Raw genomic sequence first — 17148 nt, 5'->3', positions numbered from 1 at the left:
GGCCCGAAAAAGAAAAACTTTCACCATCATTCACTCCATCACTGTCTTGCCAGAAGGGTGCTTTACACTACAGTTTTTAAACTGCAACATTACCACCCCTCCTTCAGAGTGCAGGCACTGTACTTCCCATCTCCAGGACTCAAGTCTGGCCTGCCGGTTTCCCTGAATCCCTTCATAAATGTTTCTTTGCTCACACTCCAACAGCACGTCAAGTATTAAAAACCATTTGTCTCCATTCACTCCTATCAAACACGCTCACGCATGCCTGCTGGAAGTCCAAGCCCCTCGCACACAAAACCTCCTTTACCCCCTCCCTCCAACCTTTCCTAGGCTGACCCCTACCCTGCCTTCCTTCTACTACAGACTGATACACTCTTGAAGTCATTCTGTTTCGCTCCATTCTCTCTACATGTCCGAACCACCTCAACAACCCTTCCTCAGCCCTCTGGACAACAGTTTTGGTAATTCCGCACCTCCTCCTAACTTCCAAACTACGAATTCTCAGCATTATATTCACACCACACATTGCCATCAGACATGACATCTCCACTGCCTCCAACCTTCTCCTCGCTGCAACATTCATCACCCATGCTTCACACCCATATAAGAGCGTTGGTAAAACTATACTCTCATACATTCCCCTCTTTGCCTCCAAGGACAAAGTTCTTTGTCTCCACAGACTCCTAAGTGCACCGCTCACCTTTTTCCCCTCACCAATTCTAAGATTTACCTCATCTTTCATAGACCCATCCGCTGACACGTCCAATCCCAAATATCTGAATACATTCACCTCCTCCATACTCTCTCCCTCCAATCTGATATCCAATCTTTCATCACCTAATCTTTTTATCCTCATAACTTACTCTTTCCTGTAATCACTTTTAATTTTCTTCTTTTGCACACCCTACCAAATTCATCCACCAACCTCTGCAACTTCTCTTCAGAATCTCCCAAGAGCAGTGTCATCAGCAAAGAGCAACTGTGACAACTCCCACTTTGTGTGACTCTTTATCTTTTAACTCCACACCTCTTGCCAAGACCCTCGCATTTACTTCTCTTACAACCACTATTTATAAATACAGTGGACCCCTGCTTAACGATCACCTCCTAATGTGACCAATTATGTAAGTGTATTTATGTAAGTGCGTTTGTACGTGTATGTTTGGGGGTCTGAAATGGACTAATCTACTTCACAATATTCCTTATGGGAACAAATTCGGTCAGTACTGGCACCTGAACATACTTCTGGAATGAAAAAATATCGTTAATCAGGGGTCCACTGTATATTAAACAACCACGGTTACATCACACATCCCTGTCTAAGGCCTACTTTTACTGGGAAATAATCTCCCTCTTTCCTACATACTCTAACTTGAGCCTCACTATCCTCGTAAAAACTCTTCACTGCTTTCAGTAACCTACCTCCTACACCATACACCTGCAACATCTGCCACATTGCCCCCCTATCCACCCTGTCATACGCCTTTTCCAAATCCATAAATGCCACAAAAACCTCTTTAGCCTTATCTAAATACTGTTCACTCATATGTTTCATTGTAAACACCTGGTCCACACACCCCCTACCTTTCCTAAAGCCTCCTTGTTCATCTACTATCCTATTCTCCATCTTACTCTTAATTCTTTCAATAATAACTCTACCATACACTTTACCAGGTATACTCAACAGACTTATCCCCCTATAATTTTTGCACTCTCTTTTGTCCCCTTTGCCTTTATACAAAGGAACTATGCATGCTCTCTGCCAATCCCTAGGTACCTTACCCTCTTCCATACATTTATTAAATAATTGCACCAACCACTCCAAAACTATATCCCCACCTGCTTTTAACATTTCTATCTTTATCCCATCAATCCCTGCTGCCTTACCCCCTTTCATTTTACCTACTGCCTCACGAACTTCCCCCACACTCACAACTGGCTCTTCCTCGCTCCTACAAGATGTTATTCCTCCTTGCCCTATACACGAAATCACAGCTTCCCTATCTTCATCAACATTTAACAATTCCTCAAAATATTCCCTCCATCTTCCCAATACCTCTAACTCTCCATTTAATAACTCTCCTCTCCTATTTTTAAATGACAAATCCATTTGTTCTCTAGGCTTCCTTAACTTGTTAATCTCACTCCAAAACTTTTTCTTATTTTCAACAAAATTTGTTGATAACATCTCACCCACTCTCTCATTTGCTCTCTTTTTACATTGCTTCACCACTCTCTTAACCTCTCTCTTTTTCTCCATATACTCTTCCCTCCTTGCATCACTTCTACTTTGTAAAAACTTCTCATATGCTAACTTTTTCTCCCTTACTACTCTCTTTATATCATCATTCCACCAATCGCTCCTCTTCCCTCCTGCACCCACTTTCCTGTAACCACAAACCTCTGCTGAACACTCTAACACTACATTTTTAAACCTACCCCATACCCCTTCGACCCCATTGCCTATGCTCTCATTAGCCCATCTATCCTCCAATAGCTGTTTATATCTTACCCTAACTGCCTCCTCTTTTAGTTTATAAACCTTCACCTCTCTCTTCCCTGATGCTTCTATTCTCCTTGTATCCCATCTACCTTTTACTCTCAGTGTAGCTACAACTAAAAAGTGATCTGATATATCTGTGGCCCCTCTATAAACATGTACATCCTGAAGTCTACTCAACAGTCTTTTATCTACCAATACATAATCCAACAAACTACTGTCATTTTGCCCTACATCATATCTTGTATACTTATTTATCCTCTTTTTCTTAAAATATGTATTACCTGTAACTAAACCCCTTTCTATACAAAGTTCAATCAAAGGGCTCCCATCATCATTTACACCTGGCACCCCAAACTTACCTACCACACCCTCTCTAAAAGTTTCTCCTACTTAGCATTCAGGTCCCCTTACACAATTACTCTCTGACTTGGTTCAAAGGTTCCTATACATTCACTTAACATCTCCCAAAATCTCTCTCTCTCCTCTACATTCCTCTCTTCTCCAGGTGCATACACGCTTATTATGACCCACTTTTCGCATCCAACCTTTACTTTAATCCACATAATCCTTGAATTTACACATTCATATTCTCTTTTCTCCTTCCATAACTGATCCTTCAACATTACTGCTACCCCTTCCTTAGCTCTAACTCTCTCAGATACTCCAGATTTAATCCCATTTATTTCCCCCCACCAAAACTCCCCTACCCCCTTCAGCTTTGTTTCGCTTAGGGCCAGGACATCCAACTTCTTTTCATTCATAACATCAGCAATGATCTGTTTCTTGTCATCCGCACTACATCCACGCACATTCAAGCATCCCAGTTTTATAAAGTTTTTCTTCTTCTCTCTTTTAGTAAATGTCTACAGGAGAAGGGGTCACTAGCCCATCGCTCCCGGCATTTTAGCCGCCTCATACGACACGCATGGCTTACGGAGGAAAGATTCTTTTCCACTTCCCTATGGACAATAGAAGAAATAAAGAACAAGAGCTATTTAGAAAAAGGTGAAAAACCTAGATGTATGTATATATATATATATTTATATGTATGTGCGTGTCTGTGAAGTGTGACCAAAGTGTAAGTAGGAGTAGCAAGATATCCCTGTTATCTAGCGTGTTTATGAGACAGAAAAAGACACCAGCAATCCTACCATCATGCAAAACAGTTACAGGTTTCTGTTTCACAGTCATCTAAGATTAATATAGTGCAAATATTATTCAGGAATAAGGAATGAAATCAGAAAATAAGAACTTAAGAAAGAAGGAACACTGCAGAAGGCCTACTAGCCTATATTAGGCACATCCTTCTCAAACCCAAACCACTAACAAAATATTCACTCAACCCATTTACAATGCTACCGAAGTAGCATTGCTGTTAACAATTGTTACATGAAAACCCGGTGAATGACAAAACGATAATTTTATGAGAAATAAATGTTTGAGACCAATGTTTGCAAAAGTCTTTAAGGATTATTTTAAGCAACAAACAAGAGGCTCTGATTAAAATGTCAGAAACAAAGAGTGATGAATTGTGGGAAATCACTAGGGCAGAAAACCACAAGTAAAATGAAACCTGTAAATACAGCCTCAGTCACACACCCTCTTCAACATATGAAGAAGGTAGTCTTCATTAGGCAATATAAACTATGTTTTTTTTTTTTTTAACAAGTTGGCCGTCTCCCACCGAGGCAGGGTGACCCAAAAAGAAAGAAAATCCCCAAAAAGAAAATACTTTCATCAACATTCAACACTTTCGCCTCACTCACACATAATCACTGTTTTTATAGAGGTGCGCAGAATACAACAGTTTAGAAGTATATACATATAAAAATACACAATATATCCATCTAAACTGCCAATATCTCAAACCCCTCCTTTAGAGTGCAGGCATTGTACTTCCCATTTCCAAGACTCAAGTCCGGTTATATAAAATAACCGGTTTCCCTGAATCCCTTCACTAAATATTACCCTGCTCACACTCCAACAGTTTGTCAGGTCCCAAATACCATTCGTCTCGATTCACTCCTATCGAACAGGCTCATGCACGCCTGCTGGAAGTCCAAGCCCCTCGCCCACAAAACCTCCCTTACCACCTTCCTTCCAACCTTTTCGAGGACGACCCCTACCACGCCTTCCTTCCCCTACAGATTTATACGCTCTCCATGTCATTCTACTTTGATCCATTCCCTCTAAATGACCAAACCACCTCAACAACCCCTCTTCAGCCCTCTAATACTTTTATTAACTCCACACCTTCCCCTAATTTCCACACTCCGAATTTTCTGCATAATATTTACACCACACATTGCCCTTAGACAGGACATCTCCACTGCCTCCAACCGCCTCCTCGCTGCTGCATTCACAACCCAAGCTTCACACCCATATAAGAGTGTTGGTACTACTATACTTTCATACATTCCCTTCTTTGCATCCATAGATAACGTTTTTTTTCTCCACATATACCTCAATGCACCACTCACCTTTTTCCCTTCATCAATTCTATGATTAACCTCATCCCTCATAAATCCATCCGCCGACACGTCAACTCCCAAGTATCTGAAAACATTCACTTCTTCCATACTCCTCCTCCCCAATTTAATATCCAATTTTTCCTTATCTAAATCATTTGATACCCTCATCACCTTACTCTTTTCTATGTTCACTTTCAACTTTCTACCTTTACACACACTCCCAAACTCATCCACTAACCTTCGCAATTTTTCTTTACAATTTCCCATAAGCACAGTATCATCAGCAAAAAGCAACTGTGTCACGTTCCATTTTGTATTTAATTCCTCATAATTTAATCCCACCTCTCTCCTTAACACCCTAGCACTTACTTCTTTTACAACCTCATCTGTAAACACATTAAACAACCATGGTGACATTACACATCCCTATCTAAGACCTACTTTTACTGGGAAGTAGTCTCCCTCTCTTCTACACACCCTAACCTGAGCCTCACTATCCTCATAAAAGCTCTTTACAGCATTTAGTAACTTACCACCTATTCCATATACTTGCAACATCTGCCACATTGCTCCTCTATCCACTCTATCATATGCCTTTTCTTCTAAATCCATAAATGCAATAAAAACTTCCCTACCTTTATCTAAATACTGTTCACATATATGCTTCAATGTAAACACTTGATCTACACATCCCCTACCCACTCTGAAACCTCCTTGCTTATCCGCAATCCTACATTCTGTCTTACCTCTAATTCTTTCAATTATAACCCTACTGTACACTTTTCCTGGTATACTCAGTAAACTTATTCCTCTATAATTTTTACAATCTCTTTTGTCCCCCTTCCCTATGTATCATATAGAAATAAACCTGAATTTGAATCTCTCTAAAATGGAAGACTATGTAGGAGACTATGTTCATGGGTGCACTAAATCTTTTATGTAGGAAGGGTCTGGGATATTGGCAGTTTGGAGGGATATGTTATGTATCTTTATACATATATGCTTCTAAACTGTTGTAGTCTGAGCACCTCTGCAAAAACAGTGATTATGTGTGAGGTGGAAGTGTTGAATGATGATGAAAGTATTTTCTTTTTGGGGATTTTCTTTCTTTTTTGGGTCACCCTGGCTCGGTGGGAGATGGCCCACTTGTTGAAAAAAAAAAAAAAAAACGTTGTGTTAGATTACTTTGTGGCTCCTCAAGGCTTATGATGTACTGTTGTCTTTTTGGATTTCTAATTAATTATATTTCTTATTTTAACTTGGTTGTCAGTATATATTTATGCTGTCTTTTGTAATAAAAACATGATGATAATTCCTTAACTATTTTTTTCAACACATTGGCCGTTTCCCACCGAGGCAGGATGACCTAAAAAGAAACGCTTTCACAATCATTTACACAATTTTTGTGTATTTTAAATATCTGTTGCGCCTCTATAAACATGTACATCCTGAAGTCTACCCATCAACCTTTTATCCACCAATACATAATCCAACAAACTACTTTCATTAACACGCTATATCATATCTTGTATACTTATTTATCCTCTTTTTCTTAAAATACGTATTACTATTACCAAACCTCTTTCTATACATAGTTCAATTAAAGATCTCCCATTATCATTTACCTCAAGTCCTCCAAACTTACCTACCATGCCCTCTACAACTGTTTCTCCCACTTTAGCATCCCTGTCTCCTACCACAATATTCTCTCACTTGGCTCAAATTTCTCTAAGCACTCATTTAACATCTTTCCAAAATCTTTCTCTCTCTACACTTCTCTATTCTCAAGGTCCATAAACACATCCGACCCTTATTTTACTCCATATAACCCCCTTTTTCCTGCCATAACTGATCCTTCAACATTATTGCTACTCCTTTTTCTCTAACTCTATTAGAAACCCCTGATCTAATCTCATTTATTTCTCCCACTGAAACTCTCCTAACCCCTTCAGCTTTGTTCCACTTAGAGCCAGAACATCCAGCTTCTTTTCATTCATACATCAACAATCATCTCTTTCTTATCATCCACACTATCCACACACATTCAAGCATCCTAACTTTAAGGTTTTCTACTTTTTATTTTTAGTAAGCTATACAGGAGAAGGGGTTACTAGCCCACTGCTCCCAGCATTTTAGTTCACTTTTACAACAACATGCATGGCTTACAGAAGAAAGATTCTTATTCCACTTCCCCATGGAGATGAAAGGAAATAATGAGAACAAAAACTATTAAGAAAAAATCAAAGAATACTCAGATGAGTGTGTACACATAAATGTGTACATGCATGTGTAGTATAACCTAAGTGTAAGTAAAGGTAACAAGATATAGCTGTTATCTTGTGGTTTATGAGACAGAAAAAAGACACCAGCAATCTTACTATAATGCAAAATAAAATACATGTTTCCATCTTACACTCATTTGGCAGAACAGTAGTATGTATTTATTTTCCAATATGAAGAATGACCACCACCTTTCTTTCTAAACATACAGATTTCTTTCTACCTGTGTTTTTCTGTACAAGTGATTTCTTATTATTCAACAAACAAGAAATTTAACAGGGAAACTTGACAATTTTTTTTTTTTTTTTTTTTGCATTGGCCATTTTTCATCAAGGTAGGATAAACCAAAGAAAAGAATACATTCACCCAAACTCTATCAACAGCCATCTTGCCAGAAGTGTGAGGACATGACAAACTGAATGACCATCTGAACCTCATCATCTATCCTTAAGAGTGCAGGCAATGTACCTCCCACCCACAGAACTCAAATTCAGATAAAGATCTTCAGTTTTACATTTCATGAAAGGAAAGGGAGCAAAGAAATAGTGTTTTATGCAAACTTAAATCAATTACAATAATTCCAATGAGTTACAAAAGTTGCCTACATTACCAAAATTAACAAACATGTCCAGATTAATTTTATTTACTTGCTCCCATTGAACATAGTTACATTTCTATATTAAATATTACTTTCTGGTAACGCAGTTATTTTTGGACAGAAGGAAAAAAAAAAAAACTGAAAAATTAAAAAGTTGAGGCATCATTTTAATAATTTTTTTTTTATAGATACTGTAGTTACTACCCATAAAGATAATACAGTGCCATATGTCAGAAGGTAGAGAGATGGAAGGGGGGATAAACAAGTAAGGCAGAGGTGCTGAGGGAAGAATATCCGCTGAGCAAATAATGATTACAATTCATGAAGTAAACCAGTATCAGTTACAAAACAAATGAGTGTCTCCAGCAAAGGTGTGACTGTCAGAGAGGAGAGCAGACAAAGTAACCATGTCAGGGTGTTGGAGATGTCAGAAATGAAGTTGGTGTCCTCTTCAATGAATGCGGCAATCAATCAAAAGATATCTTGTGGAACGAGTACTGTATTATAATATTTGTGGAGAAGCTCTAACCTGGTGAGGGTCAAATGACACCTGAGGAATAGGAAGTAATCAAGTCTGATCCAAGGAAGGTGAGGGGTAACTCCAATTCTTGGATAAAGACCTCTTCACCAGTGTCAAGGTACCCCCCTTACCTTCTGAAGGGTTGTGAAAGGATATACTGACCAAAAGCAGCCTGCTAGGACATAATACTGAAAGATGAATGAACATATTACAATGATATACAGCACTTTAAATGTTTCCAAATAGTAATTCCCAGCAAGTGTAAATTAGTCAAAAATTTCCATATTATATATAAGAGATAAAGGAATAAAAACACACACCTGAAGCAAAATGTCAACAACTCGCTGTCTCTGTTGCATTCCAAGCTCAGAGGTGAATTCTGCTTCCTCAAATGCTAAAGCCAGTACATTAAGGAATTCTCTTGTGTCAAATCTAAGTAAAGTTCTCAGGAATGGATACGAATTTTCAGTGGGTTTAGCATTTTTTGAATGCAGAGATGTAATACATTTAAAAATTTCATGTTTCACTTGCTGTAATTCTTGAGGATCAATATCACCATGTGGATATGCTCGTCCAGCCAAACAACAAGACACATACACTAGTATTTTATTCCCTAGCATCACTTGGCTGTGTGTCAATGCATTTCCACTATCCAAAGCATTACATAGCACTGTTGTAAGCTCCTCGAGGGGAGTAACAAAATCCCTCATGCCATGGGTATAAATATAAAATATTGCATCGTATAACCCATGGGTCCAGCAGAGAGTCATGGCCTGATGAAGGTCGAGGGAAGTTACATGGAGGTGGACGATGCATGCCTCTGCTGCCTCAAGTCTCCCACACACCTCTTGGTGGGTAAGCAGACACTGGGTTATACTGGGTGACATATCACATAATTGGTCACTCAATATGTAAGGCTCAAGTGCTTCCAAGTAAATACCTGTAGAGCAAAAATAATACATTATTAACATAATATAAGCAAATAGCAATCAATAGACATCTACATCTCAACAACTTAGACCAATTCCATTTACAGACACAACTTTTGTCATTCTTCACTCAAATCCAAATTCTCCCAATAAAACAGTCAATGAGGAGCTCATAAAGATATCTACCTGGATGACTACCAATGAACTCTTTCTTAACACTGATAAGACCTTCTACATGATGTCTGGGATCAAGAGCTACAAATATCCACTAAATGTTATGATTAATAGTTTTCCCACTGCAAAAATGACTGCAACAACAACTTGAAATTCAACACCTACATTCAGCACATAAAAAGGGCAACCACATCAGTTGGCATCCTCTCCAAGATACATTACTATAGTGCCCATTGTCTACAATTCCTGAATTATGAAATTAATATTTCATCATTGTCTGGTTTCCTTCTGAAGTAGTGAATTTGGTCCACTGATGCATAAAACACTAATACAGGTATTGCAACCTGTTGCACTACAGTACAGTAATTTTACAGTACTCTATGCAATTTACAATAATTTTACTTGCCTTTTCGTGGAGAGACGAGGTATAACTGCTGTGATCGATAATGGTGACTCAAAATAAATTTTATTCTAAGTCAAAAGAGATGTTAAGCCCTAGAAGTGAAAATAATGTAGATGACTGAGATGTAGAGGGCTGAGAATACATACATGGATGAGAAGACTTAGATTTTACATACCCATGCCAATGACACACCAGACTGAACCTTCTTTATTAAATCAAATTTCTTAACACTGAGAGCTATATGTCTTCTTCTGGCACCACCACTTGCTTTAGAAGCCATTAATAATTGTACTTAATATGTTAATACAGTCACACAAAATGCTTTAAATCCAGGGAAAAATTAGAGACTGAATGAAGAGTATATACATGAGTGAGCACAAACAATAAACTGGTGATGATGGCCAATGGATCAGGAACAATGGAAATGGGTAGGTCCTGGACGTGGCCATTTTGGCCCATACCAAACATTGAAGTTAGCAGACTTGGCTTGATACTTCAGAAGACAACCAGACACTATCAAAAGGGACAAAATGTGGATTTGCAGACTTACGTCCACTTTGTCCAATAATTAGAGCATTTGTCCAGCCAATTTTTGTCCAAAATTGCCAAAATCCACTAATGAGAGGTTTACTGTATTATAATTTTTGTATCAATTCAGGATATGTAATGTATCGCTCTAATTTGGTTAATACTGACATTCAATAGAAATAATGGCCAGAATATGAAGAGGTTTGGACATAAGAAAGACACTGAGCCAGAAAAATACTGGCTATAGTAATTTAATTTAGTCACATCAGTTAAAATGTTGGATAATTAAAATCCACGAATACGGAAGCGGTAAATTTGTAGAGGGATAACTGTCTGACGAAATAGATAATAGCGTATTTACAACTACATGAAATTAAAAAAAGGAGTATGATTAATTACTGTAATTAAACAGTACAAGTGCATCTTTGTTGTCTGGAGTGACATCTGAGCTGTCATATCTCTGCACCTCTGGCAAGACAGTGGTAGTGTGAATGACAGTGAGTGTTTCTCTTGTTTGGGTCACCCTGCCTCGGTCAGACAGCCAGTGTTAAAAAAAAAAGTACACCTTGATAATAGCTCTACACCTTTGAATGCAAATAGGTAATGACAAAAAGGTAATTATCAATGCATGCCCTACCTAGCAAATTCTTTAATTTCACTACAAAATTACAAACCACTGGTTCCAATTCACTTACAACTAGCTTTATCTAAACTCATAACCTAGGGAACTCATATTTTCTCTCTCCAAACATCAATCATGCTCATCATACCTAAACAAAACACAATATAAATAAATACAACATGCCCAACCTTTTGAAATTCCATCTTCACTAAAGGTCTCCCAAATTCGTCCGAAAAGAACATCCTTCAAATTTGCCCCCACTGCCACCTGTACACACAGCGGAACCAGCTGGGTGTAATGCTGATTAAGTGCTGACAAGTTGCTTCGATCTGGTAGCTCGCTAATGGCAGAGTCTAGATATTGGATCAATAACTCAGAAATCTTCTCTTGTACTAGCTGTAAATCAATTATAACATTACACACATAAAAATTCATAGAATAAAAATAATTTAACTAAAGTAGAATATTTGAAAGATTGCGGGATTCTGATTCAATCTCTTCTAACAGAAATTCAGGACCTGATTCAAACCAAGTTTAAAGAAAAATACCTGCTGCCTCTTTTCCTTCTTATGTTTGAGTCCTACAATTGCTTGGGCTTTGTCCTGATAGATATCAAGGGCAAGCTGAAGGGCCTCCCGCATATGACCTCCTCTCACCAAGTAGTCCAACCGATCTACCCAGGATCGCACTGTCACCACCTGCAAAATGTTGCTAATTAGGTATCCATAAAGGGGTGCCCTGAAGTTTTTTTTTTTTTAAAACATTAGCCATTTCCCACCAAGGCAGGGTGACCCGAAAAAGAAGAAACACTTTCATCATCACTCACTCCATCGTTCTCTTGTCAGAGGCGTACTGACACTGCAATTCAAAAACTGCAACACATCTCCACTCCTCCTTCAGAGTGCAGGCACTGTCTGAATTTTTTTCTTCCTCCAAAGTTTTACTTTATAACTTGAGAGTACCTCATTTTTACAATGTCAATTTTTCAATGATGGTGTACTGTACTGAAGACCTAGTAAAAGCTTCATGCAACTATTAGATTATGCAAGTGCCCTCTGCTCAGTTTTAAATAAGGTAGACCAATCCCAGTTTTGGGTTCATTATGATAACTTGAAGAATCCTTTTCTAACTGGCTTCACCCTTGCAACATTAGTCTAGTGTATCCTGCTTAGGAAGAGACTGGGACTGTTATTGTGATGTGAAGGTGCCAATTTTATATTTAAAATGGTTTGATATTTTCTTATGAAATAACTTGTGTGACTTTATGAATGACTTCAATCTTAAATGGCTGATGAATCTTAAGAAAAGAATGATACCATTTGGATTTAGGCTGTGCAGTGCAAATTTGCCAATTTAATGACATATTTAACCCGTAAACGGTCCAAGCAGATCTACGTTCACATGTGTAGTGCTACAAAAGTAGATCTAAGTTTTTTTTACATATTTTCAAATATAACAAAAAAAAAAGTAGATCAGTTTTTTTACACATTTTCAAATGTAGAAAAACAAAAAGAAGATCTACTTTTTTTACATACTTTCAAATGTTGAAAAAACGTACATATACGTTTGGACCGTTTTTTTTTTTTTTTTTTTTAAACAAGTCGGCCGTTTCCCACCGAGGCAGGGTGACCCAAAAAAAAAAGAAAGAAAATCCCCAAAAAGAAAATACTTTCATCATCATTCAACACTTTCACCACACTCGCACATTATCACTGTTTTTGCAGAGGTTTTCAGAATACAACAGTCCAGAAGCATACACATATAAAGACACACAACCGTTTACGGGTTAATAAACTTGGTATTGTTGGGTCCTATGGAGAATGCATCTCCTGATTGGCTTTTAATGCTTGGTGGTGGTGGTGGTGGTGTTTTCCTCAAAGGAAGCTTCACGCTGACTGTGGATTGTGCAAGTTTTAATTTGCCAATTTTATTAAATAGATTGGTTTCTGTGTAATTACTGATGAATGCCTCTTCTGATCTGCTACCTGACTTAGATAAAGGATTAGACTGATTTTTGCTGTGTAGGTGCCAAGTTGTTTATTTTACTGAAGAAACTGGAAAAAATTAAAATAATGGGGTTTAATGCAATAATTTGTGAATACTACGTCTAACTGGACTCAAGTTTCAAATATCAATAACCTAAGAATGTAACTTTGACCGGCCTTAAACTGAAAGTACTGCCATACTTTGGGATATTGGTATATCTGTGGTAACTAAAGAATGCATTTTCTGACTGACTTTAAGTTTTCAAAGCCAATGTATCTTACTTAGTGGAAGACTTGAATCAGTTTTGAGCTGTGTATATACTGATTTGTCATTTTTATCAAAGAAATTGGGATACTAGTTTCCACATGAAAACTTGTGAATGCCTTTTTTGATAGGTTTCCAATCTTCAATGCTGATATTTAACTGTATCAGAGACTTATGCTACATTCTGTACTATTCCTTATGTGTGCAATGAGGTAGAAGGGACTGAACTTATGGGATATGGGGTTACTTTTCTTGGATTGCACAGCGACTGAAACACATTTAGCTGATCAATTCATCATTATTTCCTCATTTCCCAATTTCATGGGTTGGAGAGCCACTCACCCAGATAATACAGAAAAGTACTGGAGGAAAAAGAGAAGTTAAAAATAGTGTGAAACCTGACTTTTTACAATGCTGGTAAACCTCATTTAACAATTTTAAGACAGTTTAAAACAGTAACATTTTTAATCTTTTGAATAGATAAGCAGCCATGTTAAAAGATTTTTCTAAATTGTTGGAGACAAGCAATCAATTTTTTTTATGCCCTGGATGAGTGGAGCAATGCACTGTCTCAAGTTTGATGCACATAATACAGAGTTACTTAAAATAAGGCTTGCTTGCATTATACTTTACCTTTAGAGCTTAGTAATAAGAGTATATTGAAATAAATGAAAACTAAAAAGTGTGTTGTGATTAAGAGTTCCTCAGTCTCACCTGGAATGACTTGGTTCCGAGGAGAAGCACTTGTGATCCAAAGCTGACCATTGAGTGGTAACAAGCCCTTTCACCAGATAATGCCTTAAAAGAAATATTTGATGAGAGTGAATTAATTCACATATTATCTACAGGTTTATATGCAAGAACCTAATCTTCATAATTAAAGAAAGGTGGACATTTAGCTACTGTACAATTCCTATTTTAATCCTTTCAAGGTCCAGAGGCCAAATTTCAAAGTGTGCACCAGGGTCCAAGAATTTAAAAAAAAAAAATTATTTTTTCTTATGAAATGGTAGAGAATCTTTTTCTGAAGGTAATAAAACAAAAAGTATGAAATTTGATGGAAAACTGACAAAACTGTGCTCTCGTGAATTTTGATGTGTCAGCGATATTTACATATCGGTGACTTTGCCGAATTTGACTCCCATTTTAGGCCAATTACATTGTACCAGTCAACCAAATTCTTAGCTATTTCACTAGTATTACTTCCATTCTATCGACTGAGCACAAGAAATCATCACGTCAACTGTTTCAAATACAAAATAAAGTCATCAGAAAATGGTAATTTGGCTAATTTAACGCAAAGTTCAAAATATTCCAATTTCAAAATTGGGTCCAGAATAAACAATGCAGGCATCCTGGCACTAAACTAACATCTCCTCTGTTCATTAGCTACATTTTGAGGCTTTACAAATGAATTCCACTTTGATTTTTTATTCACATAATGAACTTTTATTCAAACCAAAAAATAGATTTACTGTTATGCAATATTGTAATAATTGTATAACTAATATCACCACATTTATGAACAAATATTAGACCCACCAGCTGGTGTGTATTAGACGTGTGAGGTCATTTGTTTACTCTTTAACATTGGCAAATATTTAACATTTCCTCTACTTTGAACTCAGTTTCAAGCTATTTCCAATATTAAAACCAATCAAAATCATCTCTATTTCTGTAATATATCTTTCAATCTATCAAATGAGACCAAGAAGTCGCAAATACAACTATAAAAAACATACAAAAAAACACTGCAAAATCAGTTTTAATCGAAAATTACAGTCTCGTTTTTTTTTTCTCATTATGCACTGTGTGCTGCAGGATTTGTTATATGTGGTGCACACATACCACATAGATGTATTCTCTCATAAATAGGCCCAAATTTACTGCTCACAGCTTATCAGAGTGAGCTGAGCTCATGGTGTAGATCTACGATTTGGACCCTCAACTTAAAGCCGTATATCTACGGTATGGACCCTGAATGGGTTAAACTTTGATTTGCAAAATAAAACCTGTAACTTAGAGACCAAGAACTTTTGTCTTCATCAATAAATAGTATTTGTGACATACTACATGGGTTAGACCCGATTCTTAGTTCTTTAATTTTTCTAATATAAAAAAAAAAAAAAAAAAAAAAAGTTTAACTATTATACATGTCAAATTATTGTCAGAAGATCAGATATTCAGAGATATATATATATATATATATATATATATATATATATATATATATATATATATATATATATATATATATATATATATATATATATATATATATATATATATATATATATATATATATATATATATATATATATATATATATATATATATATATATATATATATATATATATATATATATATATATATATATATATATATATATATATATATATATATATATATATATATATATATATATATATATATATATATATATATATATATATATATATATATATATATATATATATATATATATATATATATATATAAATATATATATATAAATATGCAATAAGATCACAGTAAACAGGTGATTTCAGAATATGCAAAACAACCACTCTGAAAGAATAGAGAAATTCCAAGCGCTTTCGTGACTACTCACATTATCAAGGAACTATAGTTCCTTGATAATGTGAGTAGTCACGAAAGCGCTTGGAATTTCTCTATTCTTACAGAGTGGTTGTTTTGCATATATATATATATATATATATATATATGCATTTATGGATTTGGAAAAGGCATATGATAGAGTGGATAGAGGAGCAATGTGGCAGATGTTGCAAGTGTATGGAATAGGTGGTAGGTTACTAAATGCTGTGAAGAGCTTTTATGAGGATAGTGAGGCTCAGGTTAGGGTGTGTAGAAGAGAGGGAGACTACTTCCCGGTAAAAGTAGGTCTTAGACAGGGATGTGTAATGTCACCGTGGTTGTTTAATATATTTATAGATGGGGTTGTAAAAGAAGTAAATGCTAGGGTGTTCGGGAGAGGGGTGAGATTAAATTATGGGGAATCAAATTCAAAATGGGAATTGACACAGTTACTTTTTGCTGATGATACTGTGCTTAAGGGAGATTCTAAAGAAAAATTACAAAGGTTAGTGGATGAGTTTGAGAATGTGTGTAAAGGTAGAAAGTTGAAAGTCAACATAGAAAAGAGTAAGGTGATGAGGGTATCAAATTATTTAGATAAAGAAAAATTGGATATCAAATTGGGGAGGAGGAGTATGGAAGAAGTGAATGTTTTCAGATACTTGGGAGTTGACGTGTCGGCGGATGGATTTATGAAGGATAAGGTTAATCATAGAATTGATGAGGGAAAAAAGGTGAGTGGTGCGTTGAGGTATATGTGGAGTCAAAAAACGTTATCTATGGAGGCAAAGAAGGGAATGTATGAAAGTATAGTAGTACCAACACTCTTATATGGATGTGAAGCTTGGGTGGTAAATGCAGCAGCGAGGAGACGGTTGGAGGCAGTGGAGATGTCCTGTCTAAGGGCAATGTGTGGTGTAAATATTATGCAGAAAATTCGGAGTGTGGAAATTAGGAGAAGGTGTGGAGTTAATAAAAGCATTAGTCAGAGGGCAGAAGAGGGGTTGTTGAGGTGGTTTGGTCATTTAGAGAGAATGGATCAAAGTAGAATGACATGGAAAGCATATAAATCTATAGGGGAAGGAAAGAGGGGTAGGGGTTGTCCTCGGAAGGGTTGGAAAGAGGGGGTAAAGGAGGTTTTGTGGGTGAGGGGCTTGGACTTCCAGCAAGCGTGCATGAGCGTGTTAGATAGGAGTGAATGGAGACGAATGATACTTGGGACCTGACGATCTGTTGGAGTGTGAGCAGGGTAATATTTAGTGAAGGGATT

At 36.7% G+C, this 17148-nt stretch overlaps 1 protein-coding gene across 2 annotated transcripts in view; it reads right to left on the bottom strand.

Moving 5' to 3' along the window:
• Positions 1-17148, bottom strand: part of Vps8 (vacuolar protein sorting 8) — a 97807-nt gene that overhangs the window by 40601 nt on the left and 40058 nt on the right. For both annotated transcript variants that reach the window (XM_070100519.1, XM_070100518.1), the window contains exons 9-12: positions 13993-14076; positions 11577-11726; positions 11217-11424; positions 8693-9312 (exon numbers count right to left, since the gene is read on the bottom strand). In XM_070100519.1, the coding sequence (XP_069956620.1) occupies positions 8693-9312; positions 11217-11424; positions 11577-11726; positions 13993-14076 (1062 nt within the window). The remainder of the gene's footprint in view (positions 1-8692; positions 9313-11216; positions 11425-11576; positions 11727-13992; positions 14077-17148) is intronic.

Source organism: Cherax quadricarinatus, chromosome 73 (assembly GCF_038502225.1).
Source record: "Cherax quadricarinatus isolate ZL_2023a chromosome 73, ASM3850222v1, whole genome shotgun sequence".
Classification (NCBI taxonomy): Eukaryota; Metazoa; Arthropoda; class Malacostraca; order Decapoda; family Parastacidae; genus Cherax; species Cherax quadricarinatus.
Note: the sequence above shows the minus strand (reverse complement) of the source record. Positions and strands in the feature narration are given on the sequence as shown.